The 19594-nt window shown below is 37.1% G+C and overlaps 1 protein-coding gene across 1 annotated transcript in view; it reads left to right on the plus strand.

The window, feature by feature from the left end:
• The window catches only part of TDRD9 (tudor domain containing 9), a 68034-nt gene that overhangs the window by 11175 nt on the left and 37265 nt on the right, over positions 1-19594 (plus strand). Inside the window, exons 2-6 of the mRNA XM_030949725.1 lie at positions 6157-6263; positions 12780-12877; positions 13346-13567; positions 15549-15671; positions 18007-18087. Of these exons, the coding sequence (XP_030805585.1) occupies positions 6157-6263; positions 12780-12877; positions 13346-13567; positions 15549-15671; positions 18007-18087 (631 nt within the window). The remainder of the gene's footprint in view (positions 1-6156; positions 6264-12779; positions 12878-13345; positions 13568-15548; positions 15672-18006; positions 18088-19594) is intronic.

Here is a 19594-nt window from a genome sequence, read left to right on the forward strand (position 1 = left end):
TGAACAACAGATGGCAAGCTGAACTGAAACCCCACTCTTCTCCCTTTTTGTTGCTGAGCACGACACTAAATGGCATCTCTCTGGTCTGTGTTGCCTTCCTGGTTGTGCCCCCTCCCAAACCCTTGTGCACCCACCAGCCTATTTATGGGGAGCAGGGGAGGATGTAGTGTGAGAAACAGAAAGGTCCTGGATGCTGTGCAAATGCTGTTTAGGAGTAACTAAAACATTTATCTTCAAAAGTACTGATCTGGTCACAATTGTAAAACAGCATCATAGTGCTGCTATGAAGAAAAAAACCCTATCCCAGCCAGGTCCAGAACAGTCACAAAGAAAAGTTGCAAATGCTCCCATCATCTGGGCAGAGAGAGATTTTAAAAATAATTTATCCACAGTTAGCAGGTTGGACGGTTTCCTTTCATTTATAATGCAGTGCTACTCTATGGGTTTAATCAACTTGGTAGTGTATTTTTCTTTTGACTTGACAGAACAACTCACTCCGGCTGTTTTGGGCAGCAGACAGATGGTGAGTCTACCTCTTCTGACCACTTGACCCAGCATTTGACTGCTCCTTTTGTTTTTTTAACAGTTATGAGCAAAATTTGCCATGAGCCTACACAAGAGGCCTCTTGGTAAGACTCCTTGTTTGGTCTTTAGCTGTGACAGTGAACAGCAGAATAATTTTCTTTCAGCAGTGTTAGCTGACAGAAGTTTCTGTAAGCTATCATTGCATCCTGGTGCTGAGATGAATAAAAACAGGAAATATTTGAAGCTGATTTCTTTCACTTGGGCTATCTGTAGCATTAATGTCTCTGATGCTGATGACACATCACTAACAGGCAGGGGAGTTACAGGCATCAATTTGAAATTGAGGCAGTCCTGCTTTTAATACTAATCTTCAAGAGCATTCTTCTAAATTCAGAGCAGTCTCTTACTTGCATTTTATTTTTCTCAGAGATTCGTTTAATATGGATTTTACCAAGTTGGTAACCAAATGCAGGAAGAGAAGCTCATCAGCAGCTCATCTCCTAGAAGAGTCCAGTTCTTTGAAGCCCAGCAGTTCATCCCACTGACATAAGATCCCAGGGTAGAAGACAGTAAATTGGAGGATTTGGGCTGTTTTATCCGGGCATTTATGCTTTTTATGTTTCTTGGATTTTAACTGTGGATAAGGGGCAGAGCTATTAGTTTGACATATGTGAAATATTTCTGAGTTACTGAGTTTCCACAGTCTATCCAAATCCAAATATTAGCATTTGAGTTTTTTAGAATTTTACAAAGTTGTTTTAATGTTCTCCCTCCCTCTTTCCCCCACTCTCCAGCTAGTTAAGGTTTTAAAACAGGCAATCTGAATTACACCTGAGGAAGAGCTGTGCAAGCCTTTTAAAAGGCTTAAATATGAAGACTTTATCACTAATTCTAGCAAATTATATTTTAGAGAAGTTCTCTTACTGGGGGAAAAAAGCATGCACTTAACTGATTCTTAAATTCTTGAAATAATACGTAGTGACTTTGTGAAATCTGTATTTTAGTTTTTAATATGTTACATTTATTCTGAATTCTATTAATAGTCTCTTTTTGCAGCTGAAACATGGTTTTTGAATGACAGTACATGATTTCATTGAAGTTAGTGTATTTCTGCAGGTAGAACCAACCTTTTGTATAGAAAGCCAGCTTCCAGCTGAAAGGAAGGTAATTTTTAGTATGTCCTGCAGTAAACCCAGTGGAAGGTTATTTACTGTCATGGCAAATGTTCAGTTATGTAAAGTGTCACATTACTTTAGTTTCAGAAGAGGAGCTTTGAAACAGTCTACTGTATATATCTTACTAAAATTGTACAGCAAAATATTGCTCTGTACGTTATGAGGCTAAGTGTTTTTTCAACTGATTTCCTCCCCCCCCCCAAAGATCTGTAAATAGGTGAATAGTTTGTGTGCGTGACAGAAGCCATGACTTGGGGCAGTCCTTCTCTTGTGATCTGTGAAATGGGTGACACTAGCTTTATGTTCAACTTCTAGTCCCATGTGCGCAGGATTTTTTGTGTTAAATGAGGCAGAACATAAATAAGCGGAGAGTACATCTGTAAGAATTTTTTAAAACTCAGTCCCAAGATACTTTCATTTTTGTCTCTAAGATGGACATGTTCTAGAAATTACGTGGCCTTGAGAAGAACCTTCTACCTCAAAATTAATAGAATTTTTTTTGAAGTTAGATAAGCATCTTAACCCTTAGAGTTTCATTGCATGCTTGGGTGTTTCCTTTATGCAGTAAGGTGTGCTGCATAAGCAATTTTAATTTTTTTTTTAAATAAGACTGTATGTGTCTGTTTGTTTAATAAAACCTTTTTTAAGCATTTCTTCTAGAAGTGTTAACTATGTTCATTGTAGGCATTGGCATTGCAGTTCATGTGTGTCATTGGAAAGTGCCAAACAAATTACCTGTCAGAGTTAAGGTGAGATTGGGCAATTGATTCTATTTTTGGCAGCTAAGTGTATGCAAAAATGCTTTAGTTATTATTTCAAGTGCTCAAATACAAATATTTACTCAGTATACTCTGTTATGATGCCTTGCTGACTTACTAGAAGTCATTTTGTAGCTTGAAGAAAGACCTTTCTCTAACTCAATTTGTGTAAAGAAAGGCACCCTTGGTGTATTTGAAAGCATTTACAATTGAATGTGTCAACAATTTTTGGTGTTAAACTGTGGTTGTTTCCCTTCTATTCATTCCCATGAAGTGACAGCTGTATTTAATTTTGTGTTTAAAAATACCTTGTTTCAATCAATTGCTCAAAATTAGTTTGGCTGGGCTTGTGTACCAAGACCACTCACATTTCAGAAAAATGTTATAGTAGTTAGAATGAAGAAAGAATAAAGAATGAATCCTGCTACCTCATAAGGCAGTGTTAATTCTTTTCCAAGAAGAGGCATGTACCTTTTGTCTTGATGGAAGGGATGCTGCTGGCCACTGCTTGTCAGGCTTCAAGTCCTGTCTGCTGCTTCTAAGAGTGTTTCTGAAAATAGGTAGGTCTTGAAATGTACACACCTACATGGGTAAATCTGAGGATGTAGCAGGAGTTACTTGTTGAGTGAAGTCAGTGATTGATTGTGTTCTCAGTGCTTTATAATTCTGTCTGCCTTCTTCCACTTGGGGTGAACAGAATGTCACACATTTGCAGGTTCTGCCAGCAGAAATCTGGCTGCTTTTGAGGATGAAATACGCCCTTGGTATGAAAAAGATCAAAGATTCACCTACTTTTTAAAATGAGGGACAAGGAAGAAAACCCAGAATATTTAAAATCTCCTACATTTCCTTCAGACTTCAAATTTCTGTGATTGTGTTAGTCACAAAAATGCCTTTTACTGCTTCTTAATTTGGTGGAGTTTTGACTGGTTTGGATGTGCAGTTGAAAAGGCTGGACTCTGGAAATCCTGAGGAAAATGTATTATAACATGGCAGGTGTACTGAAGGTGGGTTTTGGCTGTCAGAAGGAATAGAAATGGGGAAGAAATAACTGGTGTATGGGACAGACAGGTGGTTCATAAATAGAATCCAGAAAATTCCCTTCGTTTCCATTGCTGTTTTCTAGCCTGGAATGGATTTGAATTTCTGGATCTTGTTGTTCTTCTGCTGTCAGCAAATTTTGCTGAAAATCATTAGAATTCCACCTAAGGGAAATTTCTTTCTGTTTATCCAGGTATATAGGATGATGCCTCCCACTAATGGTGTATTAATGATTACTTGGAAGGACTGTATCATTCTGGTGATTTAGGAGAGCTCCAGGGGGCTTTATAATAATTTTTTTTCCATTTTGCCTAAAACCCCCTATTATTCTGTAAGCTTTTAATTTTATTAATGCAGAAAAGTACATCATTAAAACATCAATAAATGGTATAGAGAAGCTTATTTGTTCATTTCATCTTCCCATATGTAATTTTCCAGTTGCATATGATTTTCCTCAAGACTGGAGCCTGATTTGGTACATGAAGTGCACAATGTTTATTCCTAATGACTGGCTATTAAATATCTTGTTTATTCATTGTGTAGCCTGAGGTTCATTTACTGCATGCTGTTTTCTGAAGACAGAAAACCCAGTTCTTGAAATAAAATATTCAGCTGTCCAAACAAAAAAAATTAATCTTTTCTTGCAAATTACTGAGGTCATGCTGTACTCATTTTCCTCAAGCTGTACAGGCAAAGGTTGAAGGCTCACACACATGTATATATACATAAACATTTCTGGGAGCCTGTCTTGAAATGCTTAAGACTCTTAAAATTCCAAGAGATATAATTAATAAGTTTTTTTGTTTATTTATGTAGTTATTACTGTTCCTTATCTGTTCCTTAACTGATTTCAGCTCCTGCTTAGATGCTGAATGCATCTGCAGGGTTTAACTGCAAGCAAGGAGCACAGTCCTGCCTTTCCCAGCCTTAGCTCCTCAGTGGGAGTTTGCTGTTGGTGATTTGCTTGTTGTTGCTCCAGGCTCTGACGGTCAAGCAGTACCTGCTCCTCTGTGACAGCACTGCCTGCTTGCTCTGGATGGCTTTTCTCCTCGTGGAGAACCTAAGGACAAGTTGCATTTACTGCATAACCAGGTTTTATTTTCAGAATTTGTGAGGCTGCAGGTTTATGGAAGTGAAAAAATAATTGGTTATATCAGTAAAAATCTGTGTAGTATGTGCATACAATGCTGCCCAAGTGAGATTGTGCAGCCAGGCTTCATTATGGTATTTTCAGCTACTGCATGCTCGACTTTGTTAACATCATTGAATTTTTTGGTTTTATTTGTGTTTAATATACACTCGGTGGAATAACCTACATCGCAAACAGTCAGACATCCTGTGTATGAATATTTCTGCATATTTTCACAGATTCATACCTTTTGAGGAGTGTTTTAGAAGGGTTTGAGTGATAAAGTTGGATATAGGCAGCTGTTGCTCATGTAGGCATTGTACAGATGGATACAGTTCTGCTGAACCTTGCATTAAGAAATACTTGAGGTCTGGGGGAAATTGCTGTAGCTCTATGCCTAAAATATTGTTAAAATTGGATCAGAAGCTATATCTCCTAGTTTGTTGGCAACAGTAGGTGATAAATACTTGGTGTTCTGTTCTGAACTGGGCTGAGTGAATTGTCTGTAGCAGAGCCAAGCTGACAGAGTTTGCCTTGGCAGGGAAGGTGAGTGCTCAGTGGCATCAAAATCTTGGGAGTTTGCCTCTGTTGAGGGCTGTGTGATGTAGTGCCATGTTAAAAATCTCATGTAGTTTTCAGTGTCACTGTTTCTGAGGACATTGCCTATTTTTTGGGTCAAGAAATAAACACTTCCACAACACTATTCTTTCATAAAACTTAGATCTGCTGTGCCTTCAGGAATCGCTGCATAGGTAAGACTTGCACAGGGCCCAGAGTTGAAGTTAATGTGCAAAACTGTAGTTTCTGCTTTATTTTGAAAAAATCACTTTTGATGTTTTCAAAGCTTTTCTATGTTTAAGTTCACCTGTGATTTAATAACAGTGCAATCATTGTTTACATGTTACTTTATTCACTAGTGAATTTCATGTGAATTTCTTCAAACTGTTTATGTAAAAGAGACTTCTAAAAATTTCATTTCATTACATTTATATAGTGATTAACGTTTCTTGTGTGTAACAGATTTCTATAAAATTCAGTGATTATTCAACGAATGTTAATTTTTTTCACTGACCACCATCATTTCTAGGCTTACTGTCAAAACTTTTTTCTTAAAAGCAGTGAGATGTTTGTGTTTCCTCCTGTCCACTTCCCCTATCTCAAGGGAATCATGCAAGAATTACATGCATTTTCCTAATTGTATGTGTCAATAATTGAAGAAACAGAGCTATTTCATCTTTGTTCAGAGGAAATTGTAGTGTTTCTTTAGAAGAGAAATTGGTAGGTATTGAAGCCTTACAGGATGATATTTTGGGAGCTCAGTCTTTTTGGGTCTAAACAAAAAGATGCAACGTGGCATTTTCCTCAGGCTAGTATCTAAATGCATAGACTGATTTTTTTCCTGAAGTTTGTTCATTGAGGTAGTTCCTGCATGGCATGGAGAACTTCCTGTATAATGCTGTTATTTCCAGAAATCCCAAAGACTTGTATTAGGAAGCACTTACTGATTTATCATTTCTTTCCTCTTCAGACTGCCTATCTCAGAGAACATTGGAAATGAATATGCTAAAAAATACAGACAAGCAGAGGAACAAGAGCTGAATGTAGATGGAAATTATCAACTTGTCTATAAACCAGGTAAAAAAAAGAAATAAAAGTATTTCATTCCTATTATAAACTCAGATATACCTGTCCTTTTTCTCCCTGTTGTCTTTATGCTATCTCCCTCTCTAAATTGAATGTACTTGTTTGTTTATTGATGTATGTGCATTAGTTTGTTACAGATAAAGCATGGTATTAAAAAGTCAACTTATTTTCTGTAAACTACAATGTGTAATGCTGTTGCATAGGTAAGTGTTCATACATCTGGCTTGTTGTATTGATAAATGCAGATATAGGATTAAAATGAATCTGCAAGGACAAGATACCATTCATTAGATTCAAGCCCTTGTTCTGTTTTCTCATTTTCTATTCGTATTTCTCTGTGTACTTGATTGTTGCTTTGAGCTGCCTTTACAGAGAATTTCAATTGCACTTCTTTCCTAGGAGCTCTGGTAAAAGCACTGTGAGGCTGACTCACTTGTCAGGGCAACTCAGCTTCAAACTCTTATGTGCCTCCTAATTTCCAGATTTGTTAATGTAGCTGATTTCCTGAGAAAAGGACATTTATGTTTTATTTGTTTTGTATGTCATTCTCTTAATACTTTCTGTATACCTTTGCTGGCATACCAAAATATGACAAATGGAGAAATTTTCTAGAAATTACTGTCTTTCAGTGCATCTGCAAATTCTCTGGCCTCTGGAACTCAGGCTGATGGAGCCACTTGTGGGATTTGTCATCAGCTCAGATGCAGCAGGGACACTTGGCTAGTTCACCATGTGCAGTGCACCTTGTTTTCCATCCTAACGACAAAATACTCTCTTGTTCCCTTGATGTTACTTAAAGTTTGTGAGAGAGGAAGTATTAAAAGGTGGAAATGGGGGAATAAAGAGACTGGAAGGAGCTTCCGGTGTTGTCATTCAGGAATGACATTTCCCTAGTTCTTCGTGTGCTTTACGAGCAAAAGAGACAGCAACAAGTTGAGTAAGATTAAGTTCTGTAGATGTTTCTTTAATAATACAGTGATATTGATTAATGCAGGGAAATACCATAGCTCATTCAGTGTCTTTTGCCTACTGAATCAGAATTGTGTGTAAAATAGACTAGCAGCTTTAGCAGCACTGGTGGCCTGCATGACTTTGAATGGGACTGATGCTAGCAGTGTTCCCTCTGTAAAAGAAACAGGATTATAACTTAGGCTTTTCAGGAAATTTTTCTGTGTAGTCATTCTGATACTTTATTTTATAAATACCTATTTTCTCTTGGTCTACCCTAAAATATTTGTCCTTGAAATTTTGCCTTCTAGTATTTACTCTTGCCTTTCAGTTGTAACTTACTGAAACAGCATCTAGTTAGCAAACAACCATAAACATTACTAAACTATTGACATATTACATAATCTCTAATTATTAATGCATTAGATATTTTCCTCAGTTTCTTGCCCCCCCCGCCCCTTCCTTCCCCCTGTTCTGTTCTTTGTCTGTCTCATTGTCTGGACTCTCAGTTGCTTCAGGAGCTGTTCTGTGCAGTGTTGATGGCTGCCTGCTCTCATCAGTGCTCTGCTGCCAGCAGTGTGTGATCCCATGGCAGACTCCAAGCAAACTGGATAGTGACAGGACTGGAACATTCCTAAGGCATTCTGAGGCTGAGCTGCCAAATCCCACCTAGATGTAGAATCACATAAAAGCTTCAGAAAATCCTGCTTTTTACTGCCCTTAACTTTGACTTACAAGCAGACTCAGAAATACTGTTAGTATAGTAGAATAAAAGAGCTCAGTAAGTGAGCATAAGAATTGTACTGTTAATTTTATAGCTTATAAATGTGTATGTTGTTCTACATTTGAGACTGCTTTAATGTAGTATGCTTGTCATTCAGATTTTGAGAGCTTTGAGATGTATTTGTAACTATCAGCTATATTGATCTGAGAGTTTGTTTTCCTCAAGAACAGGGGAACTGTCATAAATGATCAAGGACTTATCTAGACCAGGACCTGTGAGTTGAGCTGTGTTGAATACAAATTTAGTCAAGAAACAACCTTCACAACATGGAAATGAGAAACTGATTTTTTCTGAAGGTTCTGAATTGGTACCCCTTTTGTAGCTTCTTTCTCTGAGTTGCTGTTCTGACTGTAGGCAATATTTTCTGTGCAAATTGATAGCCTGTTTTAAATCTTGCAGTTATTGAAACTGCTTGTGTTTGTACTGCTTGTGCCTTGCTATTTGATGAAGTTCTATTGAGTTTAAATCCTGTGCTTTCCAATTTCTTTCAAAGAGCATATGCTTTCATACTGAGATGACAAACAGAAATGCCTGATCTGCTTCTGTGTTGGGGAAACAGATCATCAGGGAACTGCATTTAGAGTTCTGGCTTCTGCAGAGCATGGTAGAAATGATACTGCTGTGCAAAGGAAGTTAAGTGATTAAATAAAAGCAGAAGAAAATTATTTTTCCTAACTGTTAGCCAAAACAAGTAGAGCATTAGCAGTTCTTCCCTGTCCCACCAGGCTTTTTTCACATTTGGTACTGGCTCTTCCAGCCTTCACACACTTTTGATTCAGTGAGGTCATGGAGTGTTGTGCAGAGGGAAACCTGCCAGAGCTGGGTGTATAGGATGCTTACCACTTTACTCATCTTGTAGAAAATACCTTTTTCCAAATTTAGGAATTCTGAACTGTACAGACTAGAGCTTGGCACTTCAGAAAACTGCTAAAATCCTTATTTTCATGAAGCTTTGTGGATGGCAGCATTTTTTTTCTCCCTCTGTCTTCATGATTTTCATGCCTATAAATGGATATCTTTTGGAGGTCTTCCAGGTCCCACCTGAAGTAATTTCTTTCAGAGAAGAATAAATTTAAACACTCTTTCTGATATATAAGAAACTGAATTTTTAAGTACGTTATAGATTTTAAATTCAGAACAGATGCATGCTAGGAAAGTGAATCATAGCACAGATCCTCACCCCAAAACCTTTTTTATATAAGATATGTGCAAGTTGAAGAGGATTGCAGTAAAGAAATCTCACCAGACAAGTATTTTCTTAGGAATTCTCTGAATTAAGGTCAATCAGCAGCATCTTTGTGTACTTGGTATTTGACTGAGTTAGCACCATGTTCTGGGAAGTCCTTTTGCTTTTTGGCTCAGTGCAGGAGGCAGTTGTTACCTGTGGCTTTCCTTTCCTATGAGCTTCCTTGCAAACTGTAATAACTGTGTCTTTGTGGCTCAGCAGAAGAATGATCAGTGATTTAATAAGCATCTCATTTGATCCATCTAACCAGTACTTTCAGTTATATTTTATTTTAACCATCTCATTTTAATTGCTTAGTGGCAGAGATAGCAAGATACACCTGTACAAACTCTTCCCCCAGAACTGGTCAATATAAAAATCTAATCTTATGTTAAAGGATCTCTTCAAATTCAGTTCAGGAAACTGGTACCAGAGGGAGTACATCTGCTGTATGGGCTGTAATACTAAGATACTGAAAAATTGCTCTTTCCATGGGCACTGGACTGTTTTAGTCATTGTCATCTCTACAGGACTTTCATAATAATTGAAAGGGAAGTGAGCAGGCCAATTAATCTTTCCCATAACTGAGTTTTCTGTTTCTTTTTTGTACCAACTCTGAATAGAGAAATTAATTGTTCTGGACTGGCATTAATGCTTCTTATACACTGAAATATTTTGTTTGTCCTAAGCCAGCATGGGTGGCAGTTCCCTGCTTCCTCAATTTACTGTTTTCAGGTTGGAAGCATCTTGCATTCTATGTCAGAATCCAAGGTGCAGGTTAGAGCATGATGCCTGACACATAGGCACTGGTTGGGTCAGTTTTCCCAGTCCTAATAATGTTTTTAGAAAGTAAAAGCAAAAAAATTGAAAAAGCCTCCCTTGCTGATAGTTCTGTAGACCTGTGGCTGAATTTTTAGGTGTGTCTGTATTGGCAGGAATGACCAGCTTTTCTGAAGACTAGTTATCGTTGGGGGATTTATTACATATTGGATATGAAAAATAACAAAGAAAAAACCCCAAGCAAAGTCAAACATTTAAAGGTAATTACACTGTATGGTATGGAGTCTCCAGCTGAATGGTTATTTAAATCAGTAGAACAGCCTTTCATTGGAGTGTACATTGTAATGTTCTCTTCTGCAGCTGGTCTTCATGGTTCAGAACAACTTTCATGTTTAAAAAATAAAGATGAAATTGTTAAGGTCTTTTAGAATAGTTGTTCCCCATCTCAATTTTGTTTTGTTTTTTACTAAGGATCATAATAGATTTTAGATGGAGTTTATCCTCAGTTTGTTAGGGTGAGACATTTTCATTGCTGCTTGGGTCATGTCAGTGTTCATCTCAAGCTGCCATTTTGCTGAGGCCCAAAATTGTTCCGTCTCTGCAGACAGAAGTCTCACAGCTATTGTAGTTCCCCAAACAAACTAATGTTTCTTTCTCTTTGAGGGATGTCTTGAAGAGTAAAAAACCAAACCATAGAGTGTTCAGTACTTGCAGCATCTGCTAGATGCTTGTATGGCTGTCAGTTCATAAATTCTGTGTGGTGATTGTGGCCAATATTGGATCACCATTTACTTCTGTTATCTTTTTTTTTCAAGATGGTTGTTCTTAGGAGAGATTAAGATGTTGCTGTTCTAGAAATGTTATATAAAAAGCAATATTAAAAAAATGTATGTTTTATCAGTGAAAAAAAAATATACATACCAAATTAATTAAATTGTTTTTCAGCAGGTACGTGAATACTGGTAGCTGTTTCTTTGCTCCTGGTTTGTTTCTTTGTGTTTTTAAAATAAAATTATTAATTTAATGATTTCTTACTAATACACTGGAGTTTGTACTGCATTACAGAGGATTATTACATGAATTCTACCTTTTGAATTGTTTGTACCTCCCTCCTTACTTATAAGCACTATTAAAAATTGCTTTCATCTTTTAACGTTTTAACATTTCAAAATTGCAGTTGTTTCTTTGAAAACCTGATAGAGGTGGGAAGGTGATACTGCTTTAGCAGGAATCTGCTGCTGCTGGGATCTGTTCCCTGGCAGCTTGAGGTTTCTTCCAGCATTGGTCAAATCACACACAGCTGTGGATGTCTCAGTTGTGACATGTTTGTGCCAGAGGGAAGCCAGGCAGCCTTTGTGCAGTGCTGCTGTGGCAGAATGCTATATATATGCATTTTTCTGGGGAATATATTTAGAACCTTGACCAAAAGTATTTTAGAAAGGACAGTTAATATTTCAAAGGGGTGCTGCTATCAAGTTCTGGTTTTGTTTGTGTTTAGTGGTGCTAAGTAGATCCCTGAGCAGTGATCACCTTTCACTGTTGCATTACAGAGTCCAGGTAAAAGAATTTTTCCTGTTGCAGAATGTGGCTTTAGGAGAACTGTGTTATTTAGTGCCTTATGAAACTGTCATAGTGAGCTGTCCAGCTTTTGGGCTTTTTTTAGTGGTAGAATAACTTAATTTGTATTCCTTGACACTTGGATACAATTTGGGAACACATCGAGGTATGGCACAGAGCTAAGATGCTGTTCTGCCTGCTTCTGCTTCACTGCTGTGTGAGATTGTTACTTTTCCAGAGAAAGATAGCTGTAACTGCAGTCAAGTATTTAGGCTGTAGCCTTTATTTTAAAGTAATTACTGCCTTTGTAGAAAGAATAATAGAATTCTGTCTCACTACTCTATTTCTTAGAGAAAAAAATGACATAAAAAGAAGTATAGGGTTTTATTACCTGTATGTAAATATCCATTTCACTGTAATACCTGGTGAAACCCATTGGAAAAGGAAAGCATTCCTATTTTTGATTTCGTTATGCTATGAATATTTAAACTGTTTGTTTAATTGTAACTTGCAAAATTGCTGTTTACCACGGTCTTGTCTGGGTTTTCTCCTTCTGCACCTCCAGACCTGTTCTTTTGTTCTGCATGGTCAAACTGACTGTAGACCTCTGAGCAGAAACTCAGGCTGGCACTGTAAGATTTTTGTTCTGTATTACCCAGTGCTAATGGGGACTTCTGCCAAGAGACTGCAGAGCGTAGTATCACACTGACAGGTCATTATGGTGCTTAGCATATTTTAGTGGCCAAGTGGTAGAAATATAATGGTATTCATGTCAAATTATTACAGGTTATTTTGTACTGTGAATCCAGTAGACTTTAGGGAATCAACATGGGTACATGAATAAGGCATATTTTTTTCAGTATTGTAAAAAATTCTTGGGTATTCAGATAGAATTGGCAGTTGTAATGCAAACTGCAAAAATCCAGTTTTTTAAATTAAGAGACAAACTTATAGAGTTGTATACATCCTTTCCACTGGTGGTGGTTTCAACATAGAAGCCATGTTTTTCAGAGTTGCTTCCAGTAAAGCAGCAGTTGCATAAATACAGAAAATCTCTTCAGTCTACTAATACAAAAAAAATTATTTTATTAATACTTCAAGTATGTCGTTCACATTTTAGAGAAGTTAGGCTTCCAAATACTGTCATCATAATCTCCTGCTGGTCTTTTCCTTTCTCTATTGAAATGTTACTCTTGTTTATTTTTATGCCCAGGTACTTCATTGTCTCAATGTGAATCAAGTGATTCAATTTCTGTACCAATAAGTAAGTGTAAATATTTGGATATGCCTACAGCCAAACACAGGGAAAAGGTAATGTCAGTTTACTTTCTCTCATGGAATAAAGCTGAAAATAATGTTCTGTTGTTGCTTTGGGGTGGTTTTTTTTGTTAGTTTGTTTCTGTTGTTTTTTGAAAGGTAATTTCCGTTCCTGTTTTAAACACTGTACAAAACTTCCGGGTTTTTTACAAAACCATTGCATCCAGTTTCTTAGAGGAAGAAATGTTGCTGTTACACTTTATAGGTATTCATGTAAAATATGTACATGGGTGTGTGCCCATGTTCTTTTCTGTCATCTTCTCATGCACTGTAGGATTCCCGTTATCTCTGATAGAAAAGATGGCACAGTGTTCTAAAGAAACTTGCTTTGTGGCTTGGAAGCTGTTGATATTTCAAATCTGTTTGAGATCTGTTTTGAGTTCTTTTATATGTTTATATATTTGAGTTCTTTATGTCTTTCAAAACCATATACTTACGAGTTTTCTTGAAAAATTGTTTCAGATAGTGTCTCTCATACAAAACAATTCAGTTGTGGTTGTGGAAGGAGCAACTGGCAGTGGAAAGAGCACCCAGATTCCACAGTATGTTTTGGATTATTGCATGACCCGGTCTATGCCCTGCAACATTGCTGTTACCCAGCCTCGGAAAATCAGCGCCAGCAGCCTTGCCAGGTGGATTAGCAAGGAAAGATCATGGACACTTGGTGGATTTGTAGGATACCAGGTATGAAGAAATCCAAACTGTATTTAAAAATGCATTGAAAAGTACTGTATATTATTCCTTGATTACTTTTAAACATATCTAGCATACTGAAGAAATGTTAGTGAATCTGCTTTTAAAGTGGAATTGCTGTTTTTTATCTGTCTCCTGCTAAATGCTTGTAATTAAATCAACTTGTACATTTGAACAACTGTAAATTCTGATGGGACTTGAACAGAAAATATGTGTCTGCATCAGACATGTCTACATTATTAATCACTGAAGTTGTTGCAGGAGAACTATGTTATGTCATTTTTCCTTTTAGCTCCTTAAGTAATATACTGTCTCTGACTTTACCACATTTACTTGTCAGCTCTGTCAGCACTTTAATGCATTTATGACCAGGTTTTTTTGTAAACAATCTGTTGTTCTTTTTTAGCATGTGAAAAACTCAAACTAGTTTTTCCTCTTAAATCTGTCTCTTCCTTCTACTTTGTTCAACTCAGTTTCAAGCCTAGTTCTGTCCCTCTGTTTAAATTTCATGCCACATTCCTCTTTTGACACAGGTCCTGGTGCTTTGATCAGCTGCTTGTCAGTAGCCCCACTAAGCTGCTGTGATGGTGGTTTCATTGTTGGGTTGACCACAGCTGTCTCTGGATGAGCTGCTCTGGTTCCTCAGGCCAGTGGGTTCACACTGCTGTTGACAGTGGGAGAGTTCATGGAGAATTCTCTGCTTCTGGAGTCCTTTGTTCAGAGCAGTGTTTGCTGGGCTCTTCTTCCACTCTGCTTAATTCTATTTCTTGTTTCTTCCTTCCTTTCTTCTACTTAGGGTAATATGTATATGTTTGCTAGCATGCGTTTAGAGGTTTCTTCTGTTCTTCATAGATCTGCAGCTTTAGGTTACTTCCTAATATGCTGCAAATGGTGACTTTTAGGTTTGGTAGGTGTTCTTTGTTATCCCTAAATCTAATTTTGGATAGTTTTCAGCTCTGGAGGGGTTTTATTTTTAACTGAGTGACAGAGCTGTTCATAACATGAACTCTTACATGTCAGGCTTCTGCTTCATCTCTTATCCCATATCTGTTTTCTTCTGTGCCACATCATAAACATGACAGCAGTAACCAAAACACCACAGTGTTATCAACATTATTCTCATACTAAATCCCAAAACCACAGCACTGTACTAGCTACTAAGAAATGACCTCTATCCCAGCAAAAACCAAGACAGTTATGTATGTTGTTTGTTTCAAAGTAATTTATATGTAAAGCCTTTGTGATTTTTGATACCTTAAATTAATTTGTTATTAAATTGCTAAATTGATTCATTAGGCTATTAAGTCTCAAAGACTTAAAATGATACTGTGCTTCCAGACTGTCTTCAGGACAGAATGTGTGGATGTGCTGTGCTTGTCTCACCAGCACTTGTGTGAGCTGAGCAGAAACAGAGGGAAATGGTGGAGTGCCCTTGTGTCTGCTCTGGGCTGATCCAAAGCTGCACATGGTGCTCACAGCTCTGCCTGCCTTGGCAGGTTACACTTGAGATAGCTAAAGGTACACAAGTACATTAGAAATCAAAAATCTCTTCCATACTGGGTTGTAGAACCTTTCTCTCAGGAAAAGTTGCCTGATCTTGGTGATAATTTAAAACTCTTTCCTTTCCTGTCCTACATTTTGGCAAAATGTTTTTCTTGCTGTTTATATCAATGGAAAGGATGGTGTATGCATGTACCTTTAGAAGTTTTTGAAGAATTCTCAGTCTAAAGTTCCCAGCAAGGAATTTTGTTCATAAAACTTCAGAGTTTAAATTTTTTTTGAAATTTCTCCCAAAGAAAAAGCAGTTAATTGGTTCTGGTAAGAACACTTTTGTATGGAGACTTCTGCAAGTGGGAGTAAATAATTTTGATGGCTTACAGTGTGTTTGATTTTGGAGTTCTTTCATGTGCATGCTTCTGTAACTACAATAAATAAATTTCCAGCTAGTATGTATTTTTCTTACTGCTGTTAGTTAAGTTTAGAGAACGTTTCGACCAAGGAGACGAGGTTGCTGTATATGACAACTGGAGTTCTTCTTCAGAAAATCGTTTCTGCCAGGAGTCTAACTCAGTTCACACACATTTTCATTGATGAAGTAAGTTTCTGGAAGTAAGTTTAATTTTCATAATAATAAAACCTCTTTTTTCTCTTACCACGCAAGAAAAGAGAAATGCAGACATCTACTTTTAAAGATATTTTATATAAGTTGTCTAATGTAACACTTGCTGAAATAGGCTTGTCAATGTTCCTTTGAGCACCACGTTTGGAATTGAGGGTGTGGGGAGGATTTTTGGGAGTCCTTAATTTTTAATGTAGGCGCCTTGAAATGTTTTTTGAAATCAGTCTTGTGGAATTCAAGAACATGTCCAGCTAGGCCTGTCAGGAGGAGGCAGCTACTCTTTACTCACTTGGATATTAAAAAGTCTTTGTTCTTCAGGGGTGTCCTGAAAAATATCTCTCTGAAAGTTCTGTCTCCTGGTTGTGGGTACAGCTCACTCATGAGGATTCATTATTTTTGCTGTCACTTCACTAAGAAGCTAAAGAAAATACACTTGTAATTTGTCTATTTTTACATGTGTATATGCTTCTTTTATATGGAAAGCAGTATTGACTTTTAATCATAGTCAGATGGAAATTGTGCTGTCACAAATCATGAATGTAAATCTCATGTAGGATGTACAGCATCTTGGGATGTAGGGATGCAGAAGAAGATTTAGGGGTTTGGATTTTTTTTTTGCTGGAGGGTTTTTGGTTTGTTGGTTTTTGCGTGTGTTTTTTGGGTTGGTTTTTTTTTTTTTTTGGTTGGTTGGTTTTTGGTGTGTTTTGTTTTAGCTTGTATTTTTTATAAATGCCATTTTAAATTTTTATCCTGTGACTGGCAACATAGCTGAGAGCGACTTTAGTTCTCGAGTATTTGAGGATCAGGGAGGCAGCAGTTAGTGTACCATTAGACTGTTACAGTAACAAGGCTGTCGTGACTGCACTTGAGATGGTACACTGGAAACCTGGAAAAGATTGAGCAAGTAGTTACATTTTTGTATAAGGAAAATTTAATACTTCATTCAAACAGAAAAAGAACAAAAAACCCCCAAAGCCTGAGGAATTGTATCATGGAAAAGATTTGAGCCCTCCAGTGTATTAGCAGAGTGTTGGAAACCATAACATTTCCTTTAGTAAGGAAATTCAGGTTAAATGTAGATTCAAGAGCTGAACCATAGAAAGTGTACACATAAAGTGTTACTGTTCCTTCAGTTTTAAGATTTATTCATTACATATGAAAATGAATGAATAGAGTTTTCTGGCCCCTTACACAGGAGAATGGGTTTATGCAGAGGTTTTTCAGACTTTGCTTTCTTAGGTGCTGTAATTTGAACTGATGTTATTGACTTGTACCACTTCTTTCAGCACCATCCCTCTGTCAAGACTGTGTCTGGTTTCTTCTTCCCCAGCCAGGGTTCTGGTCCCTCCTGTTGCCCATATGTCACCTTTCCCCCCATACCTACTACAGAGAATGTGATCTTGAGTCCACAGTCACTGTTTATAACAACTGAATGTTCTCCACAATATTTTAAATTGCAGGCCTTGTCCCTCTCAGTGTACTGCAGACATTTAGGACCATACTTTAACTAGGACCAAAAGTCTTGACTTCTCACAGGAAGACCTTACTGTCAGCCTAAAAACTACCTTAGCTAAATTAGTTTTTGTAATGGGACAGCATTGAATATAAGTCTTATCTTTACATTATACTAGAATATGCTAATTAGCTTCCAGAACATGAGTGTTGACTTGTGAAGGCTGAACTCCTAAAAAAGCTCCTGCATTTAGAATATTTAAACTGTAATTCAAGAAAGGGATATGGTCATCATGGGTAATTTGGGAAGAAGCATTTGCTGAACTGTAAGGAGCAAGCAGAAGGCTTGGGTGCTAGGATATATAAAGAATTGTGTGTAAATGAATGTTTTAGAAAGCAGTTGTATATTGGATCATAGCTGGAAGCCATTGGGAATCAGGCACATCTATTTGATTTGCTTAGGTTTCAGACAAACCAAAACAACCCCTAGATCATTTGGGATCTTAAGAGTATAGTTTATTTACCCAGCATCAGTATCATAGATTTCATCTATTACTGTCAACTCTAGTACAACCAGTGGTTAGAGCTCAAGGTTGATTTTCTAGTCATTATTCCAGATTTTCTTAACTTCAGAGTGACATGATTTGCACAAAGTGATCTGTAGTCATCTGAAGACTCTTGTTGGGATTTTAAAGTGTTCTTAGCATGCCTTGCTCAAAAGGTGTGTGCTTTCTTCTATGAAAATGTATTGTTATTCCAAGTTACAAAAATAAAGCATAAAATTGAGTAGGAAAGTAAGAGATTGTCAAAAGGAAGAGGATGAATTAATGAAAATTAAATTGTGGATAATGTCTTCCAGGTGCATGAGCGTACAGAAGAAATTGATTTCTTGCTCTTGGTGACCCGTAAACTGTTGTATACAAATTCACAGTCTGTGAAGGTGGGTTCAAACTGAATTCTTCTTTTTCTTGCCGGAAAATTTTTGCATGTCTTTTATCTATGAAGGCCCTATTTTAAAGAATTTACTACAAATTGCTATGTTATTATTTTTTACCAAAATATTTTTTAGTTTGCCACTCCTCATAAGTAAGTGAGCTAAGAGGCATTCTTTTCCTGGCTGCTGTAATGTGTTCTGAGAGACTTCTCTTTTTTATCCCCCTCATGTTAAAATGCATTAGTTTCTAAAGCCTGCTTAAGGCTAAAAATGCACGAAGGATATTTGACTAGAATTACATATTGGGTATTGAGGGCAGTGCTTATTCTTGGTTAAAATGGTAGCATTAACTCCTGGAAATACTGAACCTTTTTGTTTAAGTGGGACAACATATCTGAAGAAATAGCAAAAGACCAGAAATGCTGTACTGTAATTTCAGGGCAGAGCTGATAGTAAAATTTGGCTGAGATTTTTCAACATGCATTGCATGTTGGGCAATTCTTCTTTGTGCTAAAGCAGAGTTCACAGATATTCAGCATGACACATTTAGTCTTTGGGGGTCTCAAAGCAATGAACTCTTGAAATGTTAGAAATTAAGAAATAAAGTGATGGGAGTTAAGATAACTCAGTGTCTTTCTGTGCAGCTGTTTGGGACTGCAGATACTTTGTGAGACTGCATGTCTCTTAAGTGCTTCAATGTGATTTTTTCCTGTTCAAAATAAAGTCTAGGTTGGCTGATTTTGTTGCCATTGGAAGGAATGATGTGTTCTTTTGTGCAGTCCATCACATTGATTCAAACTGGGTCTTTAGGTCTTCCAAACATGCTGTCACTGAAAGTGCTCTTTTATTTGGCATAGGACATGACTGTGCACTTTACATCTTTCACTTTTTATCCCTTTTCATGCTGATTTAGATTTTAGAGAAAATTCTTGTGTTTAGATGTAGAGACAGTTATGTGAAACTATTCAGCCTTTTTTAGCACTTGGCTCTGCCTACTGAGAAGAGCAATAATTTGATCAAACTGAGTTTGTGAGAAGTTTGCCCTTTATTCTGATTATTGGATTGGTTTCAATGGCAGTAATCCCTACAGGCCCTGTCATCTTTTCTGTTAGACAACATTTTTCTTTAAGAGGTTCCTGACAAATTTTTCATTTTTCTCTATAGTTCCATTTCAGTCTCTTGAAATTGTCACTGGAAAATTTTATCCCCTTTATATTGTTCTCTGCAGTTGTTTCTGCAGATGACATTTTTTTAATATTGTACAAATCTGAGAGAGACCTATATTTGAGAGAGTGGAGGGCTGTCCCTTTGAATTTTTTTATGTTGAAGAAGGGGGAACTCTTGATCTCACTTGCTGGCCTTGAGCCGAGTGGAATGGGCTATTCAGTTTGAATTTATATACTAAGCCCAGTGTCTCCTACTTCATTCCTTTTCATCCCCTTCTGAAAAAACTGTAAAGCAAGGGAGCTTTCATGTGAAAAATTCATTTGGAAAATGTGAGGTTCTCTTCCCG

This window comes from Camarhynchus parvulus, chromosome 5 (genome assembly GCF_901933205.1).
Source record: "Camarhynchus parvulus chromosome 5, STF_HiC, whole genome shotgun sequence".
NCBI lineage: Eukaryota > Metazoa > Chordata > Aves > Passeriformes > Thraupidae > Camarhynchus > Camarhynchus parvulus.